Source organism: Myxocyprinus asiaticus, chromosome 44 (genome assembly GCF_019703515.2).
Source record: "Myxocyprinus asiaticus isolate MX2 ecotype Aquarium Trade chromosome 44, UBuf_Myxa_2, whole genome shotgun sequence".
NCBI classification, from domain to species: domain Eukaryota; kingdom Metazoa; phylum Chordata; class Actinopteri; order Cypriniformes; family Catostomidae; genus Myxocyprinus; species Myxocyprinus asiaticus.
Genome location: NC_059387.1, coordinates 17,138,231 through 17,163,875, shown reverse-complemented (window position 1 = coordinate 17,163,875; position 25,645 = coordinate 17,138,231). Strand labels below are relative to the sequence as shown.

Below are 25,645 nucleotides of genomic sequence, written 5' to 3'. Positions count from 1 at the left end.
GCCAACTGATGGCAGCTGAGAAAACTACTTATAACAGAGCTAACAGCGCCCTCTAGTGAGAAAGCAATGCACATGACAGCATGAGGACAGACAAACCCAAAACATTTTGGTTACAACAGAAAATAGTTTAAATTATTATTATTATTTTTTAATTATGATCAGATATCTGCAATATTTAGTACTTAAAAAGAATGCAGGGTTTTGTTCATGAAACAAACATTTTCAATCTGTGCATTCACTTTTGCTTGACTCTGGATCCAGCAGATAGACCACTAAAGTGCCATATTCTAAAGTACCAATACAGATTATAAATTATTAAAACATATTTTCTCAAATAAATAAATAAAAAATAACACATCACAGATGTTTACAGTTTTATTTGGATATTTACATTTAATGTACATCTATGATGAAGTTTTTCTGTCCAATTGAGCTGAATTTGTGTGGCCCAAACATGCTATAGTCTTTTCCTAAATACAAATGACATTCAAGCAGGATGTTATTTCTTTACAAAATATGCACTCATTATTTGTAATAAGTTAATCACAATCATTGACTACCAATTATGCAAGAGATTATTTCTCATAAAATATGTGCACTAAGGAGTTTTACGTAGTGGTCTGGTTGATATCTTTGAAGGTAGACATGCATTTTCCCTTCAACACTCTTCTCACTATTCAGACCTGAGGAGAAAGAAAGTGGAAATTCATTATAAATAAAAGGTTAATGCAACAATTTTATATATTTACTTCTAATAGGTTATACAACATACTGTATAAAATGTCAAATTGTTTCACAAGGAGTGGAGAACTTACAAGTTTAACATTCATTCTAAATATGCATTATATATATACGCTGAAGCACCCCCAGATCATCACTGGTCCTCCACCTGGTTGTCTAATGGTTAGACAGAGACCTGGAGAGGCCTTCAAGCCACAGTGTCTTGCACCCACTGTGAAATTTGGTGAGGATCGGTGATGATCTGGGGGTGCTTCAGCACGGCTGGAATCGGGCAGATTCTTCTTTGTGAAGGACGCATGAATCAAGCCATGTACAAGGTCATCCTGGAAGAAAACTTGCTTCCTTCTGCTCTGACAATGTTCCCCAACTCTGAGGATTGTTTTTTTCCAGCAGCACAATTCTCTATCCACACAGCCATGTCAGTCAAGGTGTGGATGGAGGACCACCAGATCAAGACTCTGTCATGGCCAGCCCAATCTCCAGACCTGAACCCCATTTAAAACCTCTGGAATGTGATCAAGAGGAAGATGGATGGCCACAAGTTATCAAACAAAGAAGAGATGCTTGAATTTTTGCACCAGAAGTGGCATAAAGTCACCCAACAGCAATGTGAAAGACTGGTAGAGAGCATGCCAAGACGCATGAAAGCTGTGATTAAAAATCAGGGCTATTCCACCAAATACTGATTTCTGAACTCTTCCTAAGTTAAACATTAGTATTGTGTTGTTTAAAAATGAACATGAGCTTGTTTTCTTTGCATTATTCTGGTCTGAAAACACTGCATCTTTTTTTATATTTGACCAGTTGTCATTTTCTGCAAATAAATGCTCTAAATGACAATATTTTTATTTGGAATTTGGGAGGAATGTTGTCAGTACTGTGTAGAATAAAACAAAAATTGTCATTTTACTCAAACACATACCTATAAATAGTAAATACAGAGAAACTGATAATTTTGCAGTGGTCTCTTATTTTTTCCAGAGCTGTACAGGTGCATCTCAATAAATTAGAATGTCGTGGAAAAGTTCATTTATTTCAGTAATTCAACTCAAATTGTGAAACTCGTGTATTAAATAAATTAAATGCACACAGACTGAAGTAGTTTAAGTCTTTGGTTCTTTTAATTGTGATGATTTTGGCTCACATTTAACAAAAACCCACCAATTCACTATCTCAAATAATTAGAATATGGTGACATGCCAATCAGCTAATCAACTCAAAACACCTGCAAAGTTTTTCTGAGCCTTCAAAATGGTCTCTCAGTTTGGTTCACTAGGCTACACAATCATGGGGAAGACTACTGATCTGACAGATGTCCAGAAGACAATCATTGACACCCTTCACAAGGAGGGTAAGCCACAAACATTCATTGCCAAAGAAGCTGGCTGTTCACAGAGTGCTGTATCCAAGCATGTTAACAGAAAGTTGAGTGGAAGGAAAAAGTGTGGAAGAAAAAGATGCACAACCAACCGAGAGAACCGCAGCCTTATGAGGATTGTCAAGCAAAATCGATTCAAGAATTTGGGTGAACTTCACAAGGAATGGACTGAGGCTGGGGTCAAGGCATTAAGAGCCACCACACACAGAAGTGTCAAGGAATTTGACTACAGTTGTCGTATTCCTCTTGTTAAGCCACTCCTGAACCACAGACAACGTCAGAGGCATCTTACCTGGGCTAAGGAGAAGAAGAACTGGACTGTTGCCCAGTGGTCCAAAGTCCTCTTTTCAGATGAGAGCAAGTTTTGTATTTCATTTGGAAACCAAGGTCCTAGAGTCTGGAGGAAGGGTAGAGAAACTCATAGCCCAAGTTGCTTGAAGTTCAGTGTTAAGTTTCCACAGTCTGTGATGATTTGGGGTGCAATGTCATCTGCTGGTGTTGGTCCATTGTGGTTTTTGAAAACCAAAGTCACTGCACCCATTTACCAAGAAATTTTGGAGCACTTCATGCTTCCTTCTGCTGACCAGCTTTTTAAAGATGCTGATTTCATTTTCCAGCAGGATTTGGCACCTGCCCACACTGCCAAAAGCACCAAAAGTTGGTTAAATGACCATGGTGTTGGTGTGCTTGACTGGCCAGCAAACTCACCAGACCTGAACCCCATAGAGAATCTATGGGGTATTGTCAAGAGGAAAATGAGAATCAAGAGACCAAAAAATGCAGATGAGCTGAAGGCCACTGTCAAAGAAACCTGGGCTTCCATACCACCTCAGCAGTGCCACAAACTGATCACCTCCATGCCACGCCAAATTGAGGCAGTAATTAAAGCAAAAGGAGCCCCTACCAAGTATTGAGTACATATACAGTAAATGAACATACTTTCCAGAAGGCCAACAATTCACTAAAAATGTTTTTTTTATTGGTCTTATGATGTATTCTAATTTTTTGAGATAGTGAATTGGTGGGTTTTTGTTAAATGTGAGCCAAAATCATCACAATTAAAAGAACCAAAGACTTAAACTACTTCAGTCTGTGTGCATTGAATTTATTTAATACACAAGTTTCACAATTTGAGTTGAATTACTGAAATAAATGAACTTTTCCACGACATTCTAATTTATTGAGATGCACCTGTATTATAGCGGTGGTCACAATGAATAAAATTTTCCTTGATCCTTTGACATATAAGAGGTCATTGTACTATAAGTATCAGAGCTCAAAACTCCCTCTCCAGTCCAAAAAGTGAATTTTTTGTTGCCACTCTGAAAATCGTTTTGAAATCGGCCACATAGTGACGTTCACTGGATTGTCTCCACCTCCACAACACACTAATCGTCACGATGAATGGATAAAGAGAGAACGCACAGCTGAGGTACTACAACACTGAGTGGTATTATTGTTACTGTAGTTTGATAACGCGATAAGATGTCAAGTAAAGTCTCCAGACATTGTAGTGTTCCTGGTTGTAGAAGAACTGCATCTCTTCATCGCCTTCCAAAGGATCCTAATGTTAGGAAGGAGTGGCTGAACTTCACTTTTAACTATGTGCCTTATCGCCTCAAAGTGGGAATGCTTGTTTGTTCAAGGCATTTTACCATTAATGCATTTGTGAATCACTCACATCACGCTGCAGGCTTTGCAAAAAAAAATTTATTTGAAAGGAGCAGTTCCAACTATACTGGACCCGACAGTACAGCCAGTAATTAAACAAGTAACTTCAAATGTTTCTTTAGGACTCTATCGCAAAGTGTATCATGTGAAATCCACTCCTGCTTAACAAATATATACATGAACGGATGTGAAATTATTTGCAAAGAAAGCGAAATGGAGCTACAGTATAAACTCTTCACGTTTTAACTTTAAAATAACAAGTTTAAAAAATAATGTGTGTCGTTGCTCCTTTCCACTGCTGGATTACAGGTGTTTTGTTAATTTCTGCGTGTGTGTTCGGCTCATTTTTTGCATGGATTAGCCTGGCTCATTTTAGTGTAGATTGCCGTGCTTGAGTAAAACACTTGAATCCAATGTGTCTTGCTGACTTTGCGTTGCATATGCATTGTGTAAGCAAGGATGTAACCACATATTCAGGATTGGGGGGTACCAAAGGTAAAAATGTAATCAACCATGGAAAAACCCCATATCAGTAGACCACTATTATGAATATTGGGGGGACATGTCCCCCTCAGTGTCTATGGTGGTTACAGCCCTGTGTGTAAACCCTGAAATATAGCTTTTGTTTTGGAGCTGGTTCATGTTCATGAATTTCAAACATGGCTGTGAGTATGTAGAGCCAGAGATCTTCTATGTATTTTAAACAACCTCCATGTTTTTACCATAAAAGAGAGGTTAACGGCCACCTCTGAAACTGACACCTACCTGTAGCAAAATTGTCAGTGTCTTCTCTTATGAACAGCAATTTTATCACTGTAAACTCCACACACAGTTCACTCCAAAAGGATTGTTTAATGTAAAACATAGTGAAGATTAGCAGACAGGTGCTCAATTCATTAAATGATTAGCTGTTTCCTGACAAAAGCAGTTTATTCAGCACACTGAAGGATCTCCTCAATAGATACCCACTCAAAACAAAACAAAAAAAGGCCTCTGGTCAACTTGCCAGTGTACTGCTCATAGATTATCTATGTATTATGTAATGCTTTGCTAACCTTGTAGGCTCCCCTTGGTAGTAGGGCTCTAGTAAGTAAAAAATCAACTTCTCTTCAGCGTTTACCGGTGGGTTGCGAACCAACTGAATAGCTGCTACCTGCTGTACTGGAGTGTAAAGAGACTGAAGTCTAGATCTGTGTCCCAAATGAAGCCTAAACACTGTGTGCACTTATACTACACACTATGCACTCGACCATCTAGTGTATGAATTTCCAAAGTGTAGCATTTTCCCAAATGGAACACTAACAGTTTTTTACTGAACAAAAGCATTCACTGTTTTTCAGCTGATGGAATTGACGTTTCAAACGCACATAATTTGTTGCCACTAACTTTAACATGTTAGCCAAACTCGGTTCAGCACTTATCTCAAATAATGTACATATTCACATAGTGTGGGGTGATGGCAATACATTCAAATCATATCTGTATGGTACTACAGTATCTCCACAAAAGTTTTGCTAGTTGCCACATTCACCATTAATTACATTAGTTTTACATGTAGTACACTTCTTTTTGTTGCATTTTCAGTGTGACCATCCTACTTGCACTACTCACACTAAAATAAATGTGTAGAAGTGTGTGAATCGGGCGTTCATTAAAGGGTTAGTTCAACCCCCAAAAAATTCAGTCATTGTTTACTCACCCCTGTGTTGTTATAACCCCATATGTCTTTCTTTCTTTTTCTTAACACAAAGGGAGAAATTGTGAAAAAATGTTGTGCTCAGTGATGTCATACAATGGCAGTTTATGTTGACCCCTTCTTCAAGCTTCAAGGAATGCAAAAGTATATTTCAGATGTCTAATAAATTATTCCATGAGACTCATGATTGGTATGAAAACATATGATAAGATTTGGTGAGAAACAAACAGAAATCTAATGTATTATTTAGTGAAACTGTTGACCGACCGTTATTCTCCTCTGCACATTCATGAGACTGCACGAGAGCTGCAGTTCACACAGCCCCCCACTCGCGACATGGGGCGTTCAAGCGAAAACTAATTTTGTTTATCTAAAGACAGGTCCAGCACAGCGATAGAAACAACAGAACACAACACAGCTGCACACAAACCAGAGAACAAGTTTGTAGTCGGAGAACAGATGCAATTCAATGCCCAGCCTAATTTGTTTGAAACAGAGATCTCATTCAAACTTGAGAGATAGACAGAGGAGGCTGAAGGCAGCTTTTGGGAAACAAAAATGCTCCCTTTATGTGGATTTTGAAGCTTCAAAATTTTGGCACCCATTCACTTGCATTGTTAGGACCTACAGAGCAGAAATATTATTTTAAAAATCTTAATTTGTGTTTTGCAGAAGAAAGAAAGTCATACACATCTGGGATGCGTGGAGGGTGAGTAAATCATGAGAGAATTTTCATTTTTGGGTGAACTACCTCTTTAATGGGATTTTTACTTCAAGAACCAGACTGTTGTGCTCTATTTGAGTGGTTGCATGATGTTAGCCAATCCTAACAGTGGACATAAAATACACTGAAGTATTAAAGGAGAACAGAACCTAACACCGAGCATTTCAGACAGAGGGTCAGGGACAGGATGGAGAGTAATCATACATACAAATTAAGACTTTTTAAAAAACAAAAAAAACAAAAAAGCTTCGATTTAAGACATTAATCAATCCTTATATGTGCATATGACCACACACATCAGCTCACCCAATTCTGCAGTGATTCTTGTAATTCTCTGCAAAGCTGCATTCATGTCATCACCTTCAGGCACCAGAACCTCAATTTCTCCCACACAATATCCGAAATCGGCCTGGTCCAGATCCACCCGCACTGCACCCTCCTCTCTCTCTAGTATGTAAGAACAGCGGTCTGTCTTGTATGCTGCAAAACAGACTAAATTCAGGTCAGTAAGCCACTTTGTATCATCTGCTGAACAGCTCTCAGTGTCTTCATTTTCTGTGACCTTGTCGATTTGTTCCCTTTGTGAGGAATTTGATTCACTCCCTTCAGCAGTGTGTTCCCTGATAAGTCTCCTGACTTCTGACTGAATCAGAGGAAAACTGGTTATCTCTCTGTATCGTGTGCACAAGGTGTCAGTTTCATCCTCCGGTTTAGCCCCTATAACTGCAGGGCATTTCAACTCCCACAATCCCTCTCGGCACCGCAGCCAGAAATCTTTTAGAGTGAGGATAAAATCTGGAGAGTCAAAGTATTGGTCTTGGAACTGGTGCTGACCAATGCATTTAGCTGGGTAGATATAAGAAAATTCAAGAAATATAAAATATTAAAACATGTACACATAAAATAAATGTAAGTAAAATAAAATAAACAAAGGCAGTTAATACTGTTGCCTGCAGTTTCAGGGATCCAAGGAATAATTAGTAAAGTATATTTAAAGATAATTTTCAAGCTTAAATGTAAGTTTGTAAATTGATTTTCTCATACTGTTCAACATTTCTTTAATCACTAATCTATTCAAATTATATAATATACAGTATATTAATGTAGTAAATAATATAGAATTTATTATATATACATTCATTTATTTTAATGTTGATATATTTTGCAAATACTTCAACTGAATGTTACAATATTTATGGTATTTAAATTTTGTAATATACATCACTGTTAATTTGAGGGGTCCTAGGAACAATTATTTAAATACATTTCAATATGCGTTAAATGTTGTATGAAATAATCAGACAAACTGGTTGATGAACTATGTAGTGTTTCAGTAAACATATGACTTTTTCTACATTTCTGTGCAATTAATTTGAGTAGCACACGTGGACATTAGTGCCGCTGTAAGAACGTATTACATTCTTACATAAGAGCAGATATTGCATTATAAACATTGGTGTATTTTTTACTGATAGGCTTTAATGCAATTTTACATGTGCAATTTTATTCTGCTTGTCATTTACAATAACTAGCAAAATACTAACAATAACATACAAATATCAAAAATTAATACCTTGTATATTATGCAATTTGTGATTTATAAAATAGTTTATTATTAATATATTATTCACTAATTATATTCCAAGACAATTTTCACATTTATATGTAAGTTTTTTTATAGATTTTCTAATCCTATTTAACATTTCTTTAGATCAGTAATCTATTGAAATAAGTATTAATATACTAAATAATATTTAATTTATTATATCAAATTTTATTTAAACGTTTATATATTTTGCAAATACTTTAACTGAATTTGTGAAACTATATTTATAGTTTTTAAATTTAGTAATATTTCACAGAAAGCATGAACTAATAACAATGAATTAAATATATTCAAGATGCGTTAAATGTTTTATTAAATAATCAGAGAAACTGCCTGATGCAAAATTAAGAAACAATAAAAGCAAAATTGCTTTAACGATTTTACGTTGAAATTAGGTCATTCATTATACATACATGTACAAATTAAAGTTAAAAAAATTAAAGTTAGATCACACCTCCAATATCCTTTAGTTTCCCCATAATTTCTGCATCGCATACGAATTTTCTCTCCACCTCTACAGTCATTTTGTCCTACAAGACGTAATGATAAAAACAATAACATTAGAGACCGTTTAAAATCCTTATTCATAACCAACGACAAACTGCTCTGAATAAACAGTCCTCAAATAGCCTATTTCAAAGTGCCAAATCATTAGATTAACTAAATGCTATCTAGACAGGGAGCTCACAAAGTTTCGAGACAGCCAAAATTAAATAGTGCACTGAACCTCATAAAATATTACTAATGTGATCGTTCAATTGTAATTATATTGTAACTACTAATGCGGTTAAATCGGTCGGGCAGTAATATACAATACCAAACAAGCAAAATAATAATAAATCAGCAGCAAGGTAAACTTACCTATCAATCAGTGTAATCAGGACAGACGCTACTCACGGGGTCCTGCGTGGCTGTTTCCGCTCAGGCATATAAACGGGCACCCTGAATTCTGCGCGTCATTAAGCGCCTTGCATACGCAACAAAGTCAATATAAGTATGTATTTGTTTATATATTTAAGTGGTTAAATATATAGGTCACGTAACGATTCTAGCGTTTCTAGTATATTGTTTCAGTAAACGTACGACTTTTTCTACATTTGTGAGCAATTAATTCGAGTAGCACACGTGGACATTAGTGCCGCTGTAAGAACGTTTTATTACATTGTTACATAAGAGCAGATATTGCATTATGACCATTGGCGTATTTTGTATTTATTTAAAAAATATATATATATATATATATATATATATTTTTTTACTAATAGGCTTTTAAAATGCAAGTTTATGTACTATAACTAGCAAAATACTAACAATAACATATCAAAGCCATTATAAAATATATCAATATAAAAAAAATACCTTCATATATTATTAAATAGTTTTTACAATTTGTGATTTATATTTTGATTTATATTTATATTCAATTTGTCGTTAATATTAACACATTATTCTTATATGATAATATAATATTTATAACATATTACTTACATGTGAAGTATCTATTTTTAAGATTTCACTTATGTTCTCTCATTTGGTTTGTGTTTAATATTTGGCCTCGTACATGCAAATAGTATAAACAAAGTTGCAAATATTTAAATGATGGCAAACACTGTAACATTGTTCCAGCATGCTTTCAGTTGCGTTTGATCATTTAATGTACCTTTACCACGAGGAAGGGCATTTTTGGAGAGAGTGAGCAGTTAACTTTTGGGGGAGCTGTCGTGTGTTTACTACAGGAGAGCAATGCCAGAGTGAACAGGAGAGAGAGAGGACGAGAGTGGGTGGGTGAGAGAGAGAGAGAGAGAGAGAGAGAGAGGGAGGGTGAGTGAGAAAACTTTTCAGTTTTAAAGAGCGAGAGGAAGTGTGCGCCGGAGTTCCAACCATGCAGGTAAAGCATTAGCTAATTGCTTTAGTGTTAATTAAAACGATGTTGACGCCGAATTAACCACGAAGTTGCGATCGAGGGGGCGATGCGGACCTCATCGCGTCCCGAGCACGATAGATCATTTGATGCATAGCATTTTAATGTGAATATTTAGTTGCATTTCGAATGTTAAATTCCAAACTTTTCTGCCTCGGTCTCTCGCTTTGGCCCCACCACCCCCTTTCACAGCTCGTTGTGATGCATGTCGCTCTTTTGAAGCAGCTACGCGTTTCTTCTGTCGTTAATTACTGCCCTGCATACTTGTTAAAACACACTTGTGATGCTCAATAACTACATTTTATACTGAATCACGAACTTAGACCAAGAAATGCAAGGTATCTGGTCAGATGAGTACCGACCGTGGATGGCTTGTTTGTTTGTTTGTTTTTTTAACACATCTATGTTGAAGCAATCGAAATTCATTAATTAAATAGCTTAGTAGAAGAAGGCCTCAATTTCCGCTGTAGAGCGGACGGCGGGCGGAGAATCTCTCAATGGCCGACCAACAGGCCACAATCAGGGGGGCGAGAAACTAATCAAGCTCGAGGTTCTGCATCGGAGAGCTAAAAGCCTATTTACACAATTCAATTAGTGCGTTAAAACGGACTTAACTGCAGCATCTAGAACGGTGCGACCGTTTTAACCTACAATACAGCCGTCGCAGCTGTCATTTTGTGTATTTGATAAGTTTGTGGTCGATTTGCGGCTTGATACGCGATATGTAATTAGTTGACCAATTTGCTGAGTGCTGTTAGCTGGGCTAGCCATGTGAACTGCCGCGAATGTTTATCAGGGGGAAAAATTGTTATTTTGTTTTAACGTCAGCGTTCAAGGAAGAGGTCACTAAAATAACTCTCTTAGCAGCGATCAAAGTAGGGAAACGGGGGTAATTAGGGCACCAGACTGCGGCGCGATGCACTTTAATGGGGTGTTTGTCATGATTATACTAGAGTGAGTGTGTATGTGTGTTAGCGAGGCAGGCTAAAGCTCTCCCAGTTTCCAATTGATTTAACATCACACGGTTCTTATTAGGCTGTTGTTAATTAACGAAATAATCAAGAGTTATGACGGTCATATGAGCTTGCATTCGCTCGCAGTCGAACAGCAGTGTCTTGCGGCGCGTGGGTTCGTCTGTCTTTGACTTTCAGAAGTTAATAGCGCTTGTGTTGGGGATTCAGTGCATGTTTGCAGTCTAGCAGGGAAGCTAATTGGCGTGGCATTGTAGCACTGTTGGCATTTGATGTGTGTGAATTATTTGACAGTGGCATACTAAAAACGACATCATTTCGACTACTATGCATGCATAAGCATTATGCAGTCGCGTGGTTGGAATTAAAATGTTAATTAGCTGCCGTCGACGAATCTGATATTTATTTGGGTTATTGTTTTAAAGAGACATCACTGCCATGAGCATCCTCTGGGGATTTGCGCCCATTATCTGTTATTTACAGCCTATGTCACCTATTCACAAGGGGCAACAACATGTTGACAAAAAGCACACCAATATTGCACAATCATCAGCATATTTGAGGCCAGTCAAGGTCAATATTTAAGTCTCCTTTGACATTAAATTGCCTAGTTTTTGCTCAGTTGATAAGTGGAGAATGCTTAATTCCCCCTGCCAAAATGTTCTGTTGTGTTCTTCTGGGTGTAATCAGATTTGATTAACATAGGATACCTCAAGTAATATGAGGTCCATTCAAGGTAATAAATTGTAAACAGGCCACAAGGTAGCAGTAGTCCAGATTTGTTGTGGTGTGGCTGAAAGAACAGAGCTGCATCAGTGAATCAGATTTGGTCTGAGTCTTGCAGTAATATGGTTATATTATATTATGGTGGTAGCACAGATTGTGTGGCCTATATAAATAACTACAAGCACCACAATGGCAGATAGACCTTATTGAGGACATACTCAAATAAATGAATAGGGTCTTGCGTTACTTATAATGCATGTTTATTTTTTGTTATTTTGAATATTTATTGGGTGATTAAGCTGATAAGATTATATTATTATGTTATGTGGAATGTTAGAATGTTATTGAAAATAGATACTGTCTACAAAGTCTGTCATTTATATTTGATATGCAACCTCAGTTTAATATATATATATATATATATATATATTATATAATTTTTATTTTATTTTTTACAGTTTTGTTAACTTAAGTGATGCACTGGTTTCATATACCTTTCAACATTTCCTTCAGATCACCAATTCACCAGAATTAATCACTGATTAGAATTAGGGCTGCAACTAACCATTATTTTGGCAATCGATTAATCTAACGATTATTTGACTATTCGGCGATTATTGCAACGATTAATCATTAGCTCTTAACCAATTATTCAGCTTGTGCCCCTACTTAAAAGACTGTATTAAACATGCTTACTAACAATAAAGAGGACAAAATCATCTTTTAAAAATACCTCTAAATGACATTCACTGAATTAAAGGGGGGAAAAAACGATTTAGTTGAATTCAGTAAAGAAATTCACTGCAAAAATCCAATTGTTATGAAGTATTTTTGTCTTGTTTTCCATTTAAAATTGTCTAAAAATCCTTAAAACAAGATACATTTACTTATATAAGCAACATATAAGATATTTAGGCTTGCTTTAAGATAATATATAATAAATCTAAGTGTATTTTGTATATAAGTGTATTTTTTCTATTGGTTATACTTCTGTGAGTGCAGTAAAGACAAAATATACTTGTATTCAAGATCTGTTCGTTAAAAGCAAGTCTAAACATCTTATATGCTGCTTCTCAGGTGAATGCAACTTTTTTTAAAGGATTTTTAGATATTTAAAAAAAAAAAAAAGTACATTTTTTTTTTATCTAACATTCTCATAACAATTTTTCCTTCTGCAGTATAGCTACTTAAGAAAATGTACATTGTTTTTAAAGGAGTTTTAGATATTTATATTGGAAAACAAGTCAAAACAAAAATCAATCAAATCGAAACTTATTTTGTTGCAGTGTATAATGGGCGAAGACTACCCTCTCTCATCTTTTTGTTCACTTCAATCCATATTTAACTCACAAATAACAAACTCTCTCTTATTAATAAAGCTGTGTATTGCCAATTTTCTTTATGATAAGAAACACACAGTGACACATACATTATGATTCAATAAGTCACGAGCCATCACGTTATAATCTAGCTGCATTAAGTGCTCACGCTTGAGGGATGGGCATTCCCACACCAAAGTGTGCATCAGTCGGGTGCAGTTTCAATCTCTCCCCCTTATATCAGGACACATCGCGCAACTCATAAAAGAGGCGCTAACCGCACAGAGAAATGGCAGTTTCTGAGTTTGTAGTTATTTACATGATCTGTTTCCGCATTATTTGAACTTTATTAAAGCTATAACGCATTAAATATAACTGCATTAAAGCTGTAACGCCGGGGTGTTTCCTTTAAAGATGCTCGACACGCAAGTTTTGCTCCAGCTCCACATATTCCACAACGACAATGCTTCTGTGTTTGCTTATTTTGTATTTTTGCATTATAATTCCCTCTGTTTGGAAAGTTTAGAGTGCATCTGTGAGCTGTGTAATTCTTTTTCTCCTCAGTCAGGCGAGAACTGCAGTGCTGCTTTCGCGCATCAACATTAGAGTTTAATGTGATCTCATGTTACAATAAATGAGACCAAACGACTATTCGACAACGAACATTTTTGTCGACAATTTTTTATTGTCGACATTGTCTATAACATCGACTAATCATTTCAGCCCTAATTAGAATACACAACATGTAGCATGAGGCTACTTGAAGTAAGAATGTATACTACATAATATAATCTAAAACTATATGTCGAAGCCTTTTGTAAATTTTGAAACTGAAAGAGTAATATACAGTAGTAAAAATATTTGTTTTATGTAGATCGGACACAATGTTACTCCATTTAGTAGTGCCTATTTGTTTTCAGGAGGAGCCAGGAGAAGCGCTGGGAGGTGGCAGCAACAGGGGGTTGATGTGGCTGTGTCCTCTATGTCAAGAAAGTCAACCAGACCGTGTGAAGCTCTCTCTTCACCTGTCAGAGAAACACAGTGTCCTCCCTGCTTGCCTTGATAAATTACTGGATATTGTGAGTATATTTACAAAGATAGATTGCATGATTTGAAAAAATATGTATAGTAATATTTAGGGGTGGGAATCTTTAGGCACTAGGGTTGTCACAATACCATAATCATATCTTACGATACTATACCAGCTAAAGTATCACGATACCAAGTAGTGTCATGATACCACACGATAATGTTAATTCTTAACACAGTTTGTCATTGCAAAGGTGGTTCTTAGAAATTCCACTTGTTGCTCCGGAAGTGGTGAAAATAACTGATGGAGGAACAGGGAGAAGGCTCAAATGGACTAACTTGTTACCTAATACATTTAGTTTGATGTAAAAAAAAAAAAAAACCAAATTGTTCAGTTCAAACGGCAACGTCTTTAAACTTTTATTCCATTATTTCTGTGATTATTTGAATGTTGGTAACATAAAGATATTGTAATGTTAAAAGGACTATTTTGAGCAGCTGTTTCATTATTATAACAGCCCCGGTCTCCTGGTAAACAGCAGCGCGAATGCAGATTACACACACAACGGTTTGATCGCACAGCTCAGGGACGCTCTAATTGTAGGTGCGAACTTAGCAAAGTTAAATCCACCATGCATTTGTAATTGGAAAAAAATTAAACAAGTGCAATGTTTGATTTTTCAGTGAAACAGTAAATCTGTAAATGTTAAGATAAAGCATTTAGGTTAAATGAAGTGGCACTAACGCATGTGTATTCTGCAGAGGCAGTGGGATGTGTCCGAAGGTGTTTAATAAGGTTGCTGGTGTTTCCCCTTTTGGCTTGAAATCTCTGTAGGCATTCACAGCAGAGTGGTTTTCCCGGTCTCATCAGCCAAAACCCAAAATAATTATAAATTTCGCTATGTGAATTGTGTTGTGTAAAAAGCTTCTCACTCTCCGAAGTTTTACTTAAATCCATATTATTAATTAGGAGACATGACCGCCAAATTAACACGCTGGGATTCAGACGTGTGCAAAAATAATATTTACTACCACAAATACATAGGTTTGGGAACCGATTCCATTCTTTAAAAAATACCAGAATCGTACGATCATCGTGACTTTTGGTTCCGTTAACGGTTCTCCAGTGTGCAAATTTCCGCCGATGTGGCTGGAACACCGTCCTCAAATACTCTGTACTGACTCTACAGCGTAAAAACACACAGTTCTACCATTATATTTAATTCCCAATCGAACAAGTCTCGAGCCGGCTTTTTCTACAGCGCGAAACATACACGCTTCCGGTATAGTCCTATCCCGAAAGAACCATTCTAATGAGCCGGTTCTTTAAAATCTACAACACGAAACATGCAGCGCTTCCAGTACACAAGTTATCTTATACTGATGTGCAAGTTATGAATGTCCAACTCGAAATTAAATAAGAACTGGTATAGTCTCACAAGCCTGAAGCACATAGGCTACAAAACACAGTCTAAACTGTCTCTGGAACTGTTACTGTTTATTTAATGATGACCTGCTGTGTCTCTATTAAATCAAGCAGTGCAGTTACTGACTGGTTGTTCATATGATAATATATAATTATAGATGCATACGTTTTGTTGTAATAAGTGGAATTTTATCAAATAGAATTTGACAAAATAGCAGTAACTACAAAATCCACACTCAATACTAAAAATTCTTAGTACTGTAAAAACAAATACTTCAACTGATTATGTTAAAATAATTTGTGTATTTAAAGCATTGTTCATCATTTTATATTTAGTAGTATTAAATTATTAGTTAGAATTAATCCATCCAAAGCCTATTCATTTTTATTTTAACTATATCCACAACTAGAGATTGCCCATCCATGATGGCTCCATAAGATGTCTGCTTCTGTAAGAGTGCAGATGTCAGCTTCTCCTTTCCTCACCACATAGTGAAGTAAAACAAATACCGGGGTTGCTGCTTAAGAAAACTATTAAGCATCTTGTATGTGCACTGTTCTGATGTGAGACCAGCAATGAGCAATATCAAATTAAATATAGAGCAAGAGCAAAGTAATTGGAAAGGAGAAAAAAAATAATTAGAAAATGAAAACATCACCCACATCTCTCGAGCCGCAGTCCTATCTTTATTTTCAGCTGTTTTTTCCCGTTCTGTGCATACGAGTGCAATTACAACCATGAGCTCATCTTTCATGGGTTTTGTTGACATGTTGGGGACGAATGGTCATGTGGTTGATACACTAAGGTTGCTTCTCTTTTCCTAAATTGTGCTTCCTCGTTTCCTTGCTTCTCCGTCCTCAAGCCCGTGACCCAGAAACTGATCAAAGTTTGCCATCATGAAGGATGTATCAATTCGCTAAATGCACCTTGAGGAGGTGAGGATCAAGGACCGAGGACGCTTGAGCGAGGAAACATAGGAGGATCTGATGTGGAAGACTTTTTGGTCGAAGCATTTTACATTTTACAAATACATCTTGCTTTGATTCCTCCTTCCTCGTTTTCTTTCCTTCCATCCTTTCCTCATTTCCTAAGATGGTGGAGCAAGGAAATGAGGAAAGGAAGCAAGGAAAGGAAATGAGGATGCACAATTTCAAAAATGTGAAGCACCCACAGTCTCTGATCAGTTCTGTAGTGTGCACTTGGCTTTAGTATATGCACATGTTTCTACCATCTCACTTTGTCTCTGGCATGCACATATGCGCCACTGCGCTGTTGGGGTTTAAACTGAACTCAGAATCAATTCTGAATTTTTGAGAATCAATATAGAATCTTTGGAGAATGAGTCGGGATGCATCTGCGAATCGATTGTTTTTCTCCCACCCCAAGAAATAGTCATTTTATGCAAGTTTTGATGGCACAGTCTCTATAGATATTTAGAAAGTGGAGAACTTTGTTGATTGGAGAGTTGTCTGTGAAAGCAAGAGCCTACAGAATTTAAATTTCTAAGCACTTTATAAGCATGATAGTTTTGCATGCTATTTTGCCAAAGCATCAATATACAGAAAAGTGACAAGAAAATGTTACAAATACAAAAATAATAAAAATAAAAACATAGGAAAAAAAGTTTGTTTTTACACAAGTTTCTTTTTGTTTGTAAACAAAATAATTGGTTGCTTGTTTTCATAAGGCTGCTCCCAAGCACCCTTCAATTGCTGAAGATGAAGCATCCAAAGTCCAAAATGATGCAGGTGAGTTTAAATCATTCATGATGACTATTATTCTCAGAAGTGTTTGTATTAGTGCCACATTGGTCCAACACTATAACCAAGCACTGAGATCCTGGGTTCCAGTGTTATTGAAACCAGGCTTAGGTTATGCACCACTGGACACACAATTGGCTGTATTGGTGACCACCTCGCTTCAGTAGTTTCCATTGCAATGAAACACCTGTGTTTTGTAGCCTTCTGAGGGAAGTACTGTGGGCCCACACAAGTATTACATTTTATTAGTGACTCATGGAAGTGATGGTTAAAAAGACGCTCCTGAACTGTTTTATTACATTCTACTGATTCCCTTCCCAGGGAACACACAAACTGTTAATGTATACCTTGAATACACTGTAAGTCCCTTTAGATAAAAGTGTCTGCCAAATGCATAAATGTAAATACACTGATTTCTTTTAAAACAGGACAAAGTGTTTTTAAATTTATAATCAGTATTATAATAGTTCTCATGACTTTCTTCTGTGGAACACAAAGGGAGATTTTAGGCAAAATTTTAGGGACTCTTTACCCCCTTAACCGCCTCAGTCACTTTTCACTTTTAATGCATCTTTTTCCATACAATGAAAATTAAACATGACTGAAGCTGTCGTTCTGCCTAACATCTCTTTTGTGTTCCATGGAAGAAATAGTCATATGGCTTTGTAAAAAACATGAAGGTGAGTTAAAGATTACAGAAATTTTAATTTTTGGGTGAACTGTTCCTTTAACAAATATCAGAATTTTTTGTTTATAAAAATGTTTACTAATATTGATTTTTATTTGTATATTTATCAGATGACACAGCTCAGCGGAAACATTTAGAAAACACACAATCCCCCTTAATGGTCTCCAAAAATGAGAGTGAATCTACAGATGCAGGTGACAAAGATGGTCCTTCTCAGGAAAAAGATTTGGATGAAGAGATGGTAGTGAGAAATGAGGATAGTGATGATCAGGACAATGTTGAGCAATCTGTAAAAACATCAGAGGCTTCTGTAAGCAATGGCAGGTCCACCGATAAAAACACCTCTGAAGGTGATAATCGTCCATTCAAGTGTAATGCATGTTTGGAGTCTTTCCTCACCAGAACGGCTCTGAGCGTTCATTATAATTCAACCACCCATATTCAGAGGATGAGAACAGGGACAGGGAAAGAAAATGATTCGACACCCTTCCTCTCTCGACCTTATATCTCCAACAAACCATACCAGTGTGCTGTCTGCCGTGTCTCGTACAATCATGCCATAACCCTGGAAAGTCACTTAAAATCTGTGTTGCACCAGAGTCGCAGCAGGAGTGCTGGAAATGCTACTACTAGTTCCGCTGCAAATACAGGAACTGGAACCATGCTTCAGAATTTGGCTGCAACCACTGTTGGAAACACTACGCAGTTAGTTAACGCCTCCACCGGCAATTGTGTCACCCAAGCAAACCTGACAACAACAGCAGTAATGACCAAAGATGGAGAGCAGATGCAGCCTCAGCTAGCTCCCTCATTACTTTCTTCTCCAGTGGCCTCTGCACAAGCAATGTCTGCTATTCTTACTCTCCTGACTTCCAGCCCAAATTCTCTCCCACACTCCATCCATCCTTCTCTCTTTACAACTGGGGCATCCGCAACACCAGGGGCAGCTACCCCGCAGCTTATACCCCAGCCTCAGATGCTCATGCCTCTGGTGTTGAATGGGCTCCAAACTCAAATTCAGGGCCAAAATTCAGAGTCTCCAAACCAGCTTTTGCAACAAGCAGTGCCAGTCCTTGGTCTCAGTGCTGCACAACAGGCTGTCTTGGCCCAAAGACTTAGTGGCTTACAAAGTCATTGGTCTGCATTTGGCCTTCCCAACACCAATCAGATTAATTTGGAAGAGACAAACAAGACTGTTGAAAAGGGTGGAGAGACAAAAAGTGAGATAAATGTTGAGCCCTCTGATTGGCAGACGTCACAGAAATCTGATGAGGACTGGGAAATTGATGTAAAGAAAGAGATGTGTAACAAGGGAGAGAACAAACTAGAGCTCAGCCAATTGAAAATGGTTGATGGCACAATGTGCGATGAAAATAAGCAAGAAGAAAGTGAAATGGAATTTGAGAGAACAGGTAAGGAGGGCAATGCAAGCTCCAAAGCAGACTCTGGTCTCAGCCATACATGTACTGGTAACAGCTACGGTCCTGTTAACTGCACCTTTCGTAACACTAATCTTGCCTTAAGATCTTCAGCCCATAAGTGTGCTAAAACTCATCCACTCTTGTCTTCGGGATGTCCTATGCTCACTGAGTTTCAGACTCAAGTTTTATGGGCCTTTCTAGAGTCACGAGATGAGACTGAAGGATCTAGTCCTCAGCGGGAAGACTGTGAAGCCCTCGGCAGGGAGGTGGGGCTAAGTGGGGAAGAGGTACGCAAATGGTTCTTAGATGCCCAGAATGCCAAAAATAGGGACCGATTAGACAGCATCCATGATGAGATAGATAGAAGTTTGGAGGATGAAGAAGGTGATTTAATGATAGACGAGGGTGAAGATGAAGACAGTCCATCAGCTTCAGGCAGTCATGCACTTGACTTATCCAGTACTGCAGAAATACAGAGGGAAAGTATTGGTAAGGGAAGCCCACGAGAACTGCTTTTGACATCTGATTCTGAAAATGAAGAGTTCTACACCTCGGTTATTGTGACTGATGAAGAGAGTCAGAGCAGCTCTGTGAGGGAAGACTCAGGCAGCCCGATCAAACAGCCTTCACAGGTAGAGACAACAACAGGTGAAATGTCAAGTGGTGGTGGAAAGGTTCTTCGCTCTACCACAGTCTTCCTCTCGGATGCAGAGGATGAATATGATAATGAACAGAGCACAAAGAGGAAAAAGAGAAAGAGTGTGATTGACAAGGAAGAGGTGGAGATCAAGCGAGAGAAACAAGATGTAGATGTCGATCTTCAGTTGGAGGCACAAGCAGACCCTCCTACTCCTCTTTCAGTTGCAGTTGATCAGGGTGTTCCAACTGGCATCTTGCAATCCTTGCCCCTCTCCCTCTCATTGGCTCCACTTTCCACCCAGTTATATAGTCCCTATGTTCTCTCACTTCCTTCATCTGTCATTGGGGTTGGGGTTGCTGAAGGAAATCATAGTAAAGTGACATCCTTTTCCAACCCTCAAGCAGTTTCTGCCACTTCTCTTACACACCCCTTATCTAATGGTAATGATTGTGAGTCTGCTTTGGATCTAAGCATAGGTAAAAACCACAGCTCTACAATAGCATCATCATCAGCATCTGTCTCTTCAGCCAACAAGCCCTCCATACAGAAAACTACTTTGCTTGATGGTCTGGGACTGAGACCAGCAACTGTTGGTGTTCCTGGAGATGGAGGGCTTATTGTTGTTCAGGTCAAGCCAGATTCTGCTATTTCAATTCCATCTTCTAATAAAAGTACTATAACGAATCGCAATAATTTGACTAGCACTGTGTACATGAGGGCAGCAGAAAAAGTTAACACATCACTCATGGAAAAAGTGAAGGAGCGGGAAAAAGAGCAAGAACATAAGAGGCCAAAAGTACGACGGTTCAGGGACATGAGACGTTCCAGAACCATAATTCATGCTGACCAGCTGGATATTCTCTATGGTTGCTATTTCAAAGATCCAAATCCAGGAAAACATGAATTTGAACAAATATCTGAGTGGGTTAACCTTCCAAAGAAAGTGGTACAAATATGGTTCCAGAATATGAGGGCTAGGGAGAGGAAGGGAGAGGTTCGTTTCATCAGTGATGGCACTTTAGCAGCTGTTGGGAAACCTCTCATTAAGTTCACGTGGCCACTGTCTAAGCCCATATTCTCAACACCACCTAAATCTAACCCAAGTTCCACTACTGGCTGGACCTCTTCAAAACCCCAGACTGGAAATGTTCCTCCAAAGATGGTTAAGGATGTCAAGGAACCTCTAAAAATTCCCACTCAAGGTCCAAGCAGACCAAATGAGAAGCCCTCCTTTACTGTTGTGTCCACCAGTCCATTATTAGCACCCAAGACCAAAGCAGAAGCAAGTCCCATTACAATGGTTAAAATAGCCCCTAAGGCAGTGGCCACTCCAATTGCCATTCCTCTTTTAGTCAGTGGGACTCCTACATCTCGATCTGCTCAGAAAAGGAAGTTAGAGGAGGTAAAGGCTGAGTCAGACCATACAGATGAAGAGGATGTTGATTGCAAAGGAGTTAAATCTGGGACTACCAATCACATGGTGCCAAAATTTTCCACAACGCCAATAAACAAATCTTCTGCCTTGGCATCTCAGAAACACAATGGGCTGAAATACTGGTCTCAAAAAGGTCAATTTAAGATAAACACTCTATCAAGAGAACAGTTAGGCCTAAGCTCCCTGCGACCTGCACCTACCACTACCCCCATCAAACCATCCCCTGTGACGGTTACTGCATCCTGTGGTCAAAGCCAAAAAGAAACAAGTTACATGCAGCAGAACTCCACTCCAAGGCGACCTCGAACTCACCTGAATGGTCTTCAGCTGTCTATACTGCAGTCTTGCTACGAGACATGTGCTCATCCTAATGCACTAGAGTGTGATGCGGTGGGGACACAGCTTGGGCTTCCACTAAAGGTTGTACAAATCTGGTTCCAGAATACACGTGCCAAGGAGAAACGCTGGAGACTACAACAAGAGAAGGTAAGACAGTAAGTTAGTTTTGTCCTAAAGTAACTAAAGTTTTCAATACTTATATTAGTGTCCATATTCTCTGCAGAAAACTATCCTCTGGTTTTACTAATACAAAATTTTTTGAAAGAAAATTAATTATACATTCTTTTTGTGGTTACATTTTACACAGTCTTCTAATCCCAGAGACCCCTCTCGGAAGGTAGATGTCAGCTCGGGTAGCTACCTACAATACAATGCCCTCCGAGCCAACCGTCCCATTCTACCCAAACCTGTACAACTGACAGTTGTGGAGCCTACTCCATCTTATACCATCAGTCAGTCAACAGTCCGTGAGACTCTAAGAGGCAAGTGTCAGGCCTGTGGGGTTGAATTTGAATCCAGGGCTGCAGCACGTGACCATGTCTTCTCATCTCGGCATCTTGCCACTCTGAGAACCACTAACTTCGGTCAGCCTGCATTGGTGATGAGCAATGGATCTGGTACTGGATCTTCGGGTGTTGCTAGCCAGTCTTCTTCTCCATCACCAGCTAGCAGCTCCAGCTAAAGAAAGAATTAAAGCTGGTGCAGTTTGTGGACCCACTAGACTTGTTGGCTTTCAATAGACATAAGATGGGTGCTGGTATTTTAAGCTAAATTTGTTTCGAGGCTCTAAGATCGGAGTGGGCCCAGATGACTCTGGCCATCTTCGCTTGCTCTCCTTGGATATCAGCGAGACATTATTATATACAGTAGAGTCTTTGCTTACAGGGCTCCTTTTAATGACCTATTGCCACAGCACCATTTACTATAAATAATCTACTGAAATAGTAATCATGGACATGCTAATGCTTATGTGATTATGGTCCATCTTTCACAACTTCATCTCGGTTTATGTTGAGTAATAATCTACTCACATTCACCCAAAACACTATTTGATTGGGAGAATTTATGGTAATGAAGCACCCAAAAACTCAACCAAAGTGCTCTGGGTTGTCAGTTATGTTTTGGTACTGCTTTTGCTTGAACCAGGGTGGTCTTTATTAGCCTATTTTAAAGTCTATATAGATAAGTTGTTTCTAAACTGATTTATCTTCGATCGACTTGATTCACAGAAATTTATTCTGTAAAAAGATTTTGTTTACAACTGGTTCAGTTGAAAGAAATATCTATACTAACAGTTGATGGTAATTAATTATTAGGGATGACAAATAAGGCAAAGAATATGTGTAGTCTAGAATTTGGGAGAGTGTTCTGAATCCTGACACATTAAAAAAAGTTGTGAACAATATAATAGCTATTTTAAACAGCCATCATGACAATCCTATATTCATAAGCAGAGCTCTAGTTGAAAGTTAAAAGATGTCAGATGGTCATCACTTAGCACTTTGACCCTTTTAAAATCTCAGACATGTTTTATAGATTTTCGTGTCCCACAAAATAAACAATTTTGTTGTGTGGTGAAATACTGTAATTTCAAACTGTAATGAAGTATTAATCAGCTTTTAATGTTATTTTAAAGAATTTGCATCGCACATAGTTAAACAAGGGCAAAAAATGAATCAGATCTAGCTGCTGTGCACAAGGCCAAAGTCAAATCTGTACTTACACAGTTTTATATGGATTTGTGGAACAGCGAAAATTCTATACCTTATAACCTCTGAGCAAAACCATTTTGTTTCATTTAAATTTGTAGGGAACATCCCCAGCTTGTCAATATGAAATAAACACAAAAGTCCTTTATTTATGGTAAAAGCAAAAGCATTTTAGAAATATGGGAGAGAGATGTCATTTTCTTGTTCCTTCATTAAGCAGTTTGTGTTGTTGCAAACCAAGTGCTCATACTGAGTAGATAAAAGTAAAACCCACCTGGAGAGAAGAGAGTGCCATTTAGTGGGCCTGGAAGCTATTCATCAGGGCATCAGGAGGTGCGATTTGAAGGACATGAAATACTAAAGATGATTTTCCTTTTTTATTTTATTTTGTATATTATTATTGATACTATTAATACTTATAACAAAATGCAAAACTTAAAAAAAAAAAAAAAAAATGTATGAACTATATTAAGAAAATGATATTCCAAAGTTATTCTTTCTCTTGCTTTGTCTCATTAAAGAAACCAAAAATCAATCTTGATTGGAATAATGCAAACAACAAAGGAGCTCCCATATCTTGACACTTTGAACTAGTCCAGGGTTTAAGCATGAGCTACAGGTAGAGAATTTTAGACAACTCGACTTGGAACACTTGAAATTCATATAAACGTATTTTTTTCTTTCAGTATATCCCACTAAATACCAATTGTTTTTGTTCAAATTAGTGTCAGGTTGTAGCTCATATTGAATGAATATGGACTGGGTTGTAGTGCAGTGCTATAGGACATGGGATCACAAGCTGTAGCACTGTTCAGAGTATACAGGTAGAATATGGAGAAATGCTTTTTATATTATCTTTTCACTTTTTTCATTGACACTTGATTATTGCTTGTTATAACTGTACTACTTACAATTGTTTCAATACTCATCACTGTTTTATTATTAATTCATAACGATTTTTAAAGGCATATCAAACTTAGAGATGTTATTGATATGAATATTGACGATAATGATGGCAGTCTTATTAAAATTAGACTTGATTAAGCTTGTTTCCCCCCTCACTTGTACCTTCATTTTGTGTTGGTTCTCCTTTTTTTATTTTTTATTATTATTATTATTATTATTATTATTATTATTATTATTATGGAGAAAACAAATAAACTGAAGTTCATGTATGTTTCCGTTCCTTACAATGCTCAAATGTTTTGGACTGAATCGTGTGAACTATGTATAGATATCCGGATTAATATTTGTTATTGGAGTTGTGAATTTAGAGCACTAAATGGAATATGTCAATTTATGGAGAAATGGGCACAATATGCTCAACATATCCAGCATCTTGTGTCACCGCTAGTGCTTAAATGCTTCATTCATGTTTTGCGTAGGCATTCGTAAATACTGAAATGCTCTTAAGGGACAACGAGCCTCATTCATGGAACACGAGCAGAACAAATTGTTGTCGGTCTGAGGTAAATTTTCGGATTCATTAAAGTTTTCGTATTTTCAAAAAGTTATTCGGTTCCAACTAAATTTACACCTGCTCCCGACCTTGTGTAAATCGTGCGTAAGACATCCGGACGTGTTGTGTTCTTTCAGACAAACTGCCATGACCACATTTTGATAAAGTGAAATTAAACAAGTAATGAAAAAATAATAACTCAATTAAATGAGTGAAATAACCTTTAAAAAATATTTAGAATCGTTTCTTTTCTGCTTGGAATTTTTTTTTAAGTATATATTTTTTCCCCAACTCTGCTAATTGTTTTTCCAGCAGAAGAACTTGGCATGTTGTGAAAGGTTCATGGAAAGGTGCAGTTTGCGTTTGATTGATCACCACATTCTTGGATTTACTCAAGTTTCTCCAATGACGCTGGCTATGCGCTTCTAACCAAAGAAGGTTAATGGTGGTGGTGGACATCCAAACTAAACATTTTTTACACTAAAGCTTCATGTCAAACCACTTTTATTGACCTCTTGGACTGTTCAATTCACAAAAGAACATCGAATGACAGCAAACGCATGCAATGACTGTAAGTTCCTCGCTTACTTTTTAGAAAGAACATGCGAGTGTTTACTAAATCAATATTTTACGATGTGAATGCACTCCATAAAATAAAAAACCGTTCGCGTAGATGTTCAAAGCTTCCTATTCTCATGTACTAGCTAGTCCGAAGCCCTCCTTATATGGCGTTTTAACGAGCGTGGATTATGATGAATGAACGTGCAGGCGCGCTCTATTTACGCACTTTTGGAATTCACTAACATACACACGTTTCACTAACAAATCTGGGGAAATTTCGGGAAGCTCCATTTTACGCGGAAATTACTCCCAATTCTTTCATATGTTCACGAAATTTTCATGAATGAGGCCCATTGAGGTTCGTGTCAAGTAAGGTATACGACAAAATATTCACGTTTTTAGTGGCCTCGGGTGATTTCACATT

The 25,645-nt window shown here is 37.6% G+C and overlaps 2 protein-coding genes across 3 annotated transcripts; one reads left to right on the top strand and one right to left on the bottom strand.

The window, feature by feature from the left end:
• Positions 1-362: 362 nt before the first annotated feature.
• On the bottom strand, positions 363-8,756 carry thtpa (thiamine triphosphatase). The gene is made up of 4 exons (XM_051686987.1): positions 8,678-8,756; positions 8,271-8,346; positions 6,517-7,056; positions 363-683 (listed from the first exon to the last, which is right to left on the bottom strand). The coding sequence occupies exons 2-4, from the start codon at positions 8,338-8,340 to the stop codon at positions 583-585; spliced, it is 711 nt and encodes a 236-aa protein (XP_051542947.1). The 5' UTR covers positions 8,341-8,346; positions 8,678-8,756; the 3' UTR covers positions 363-582.
• Positions 8,757-9,572: 816 nt separating this feature from the next.
• LOC127434294 (zinc finger homeobox protein 4-like) lies at positions 9,573-24,376 on the top strand. Of its 2 annotated transcripts, XM_051686931.1 has the most exons (5): positions 9,573-9,704; positions 13,674-13,832; positions 16,897-16,957; positions 17,768-21,639; positions 21,800-24,376. In XM_051686931.1, exons 1-5 carry the CDS (start codon positions 9,699-9,701, stop codon positions 22,172-22,174), a joined length of 4,473 nt encoding a protein of 1,490 aa, XP_051542891.1. In that variant the 5' UTR covers positions 9,573-9,698; the 3' UTR covers positions 22,175-24,376. The 2 variants fall into 2 exon arrangements, with proteins under 2 accessions (XP_051542891.1, XP_051542892.1); XM_051686932.1 differs by lacking the exons at positions 9,573-9,704; positions 16,897-16,957 and having other exon boundaries at positions 13,693-13,832.
• Positions 24,377-25,645: the final 1,269 nt, after the last annotated feature.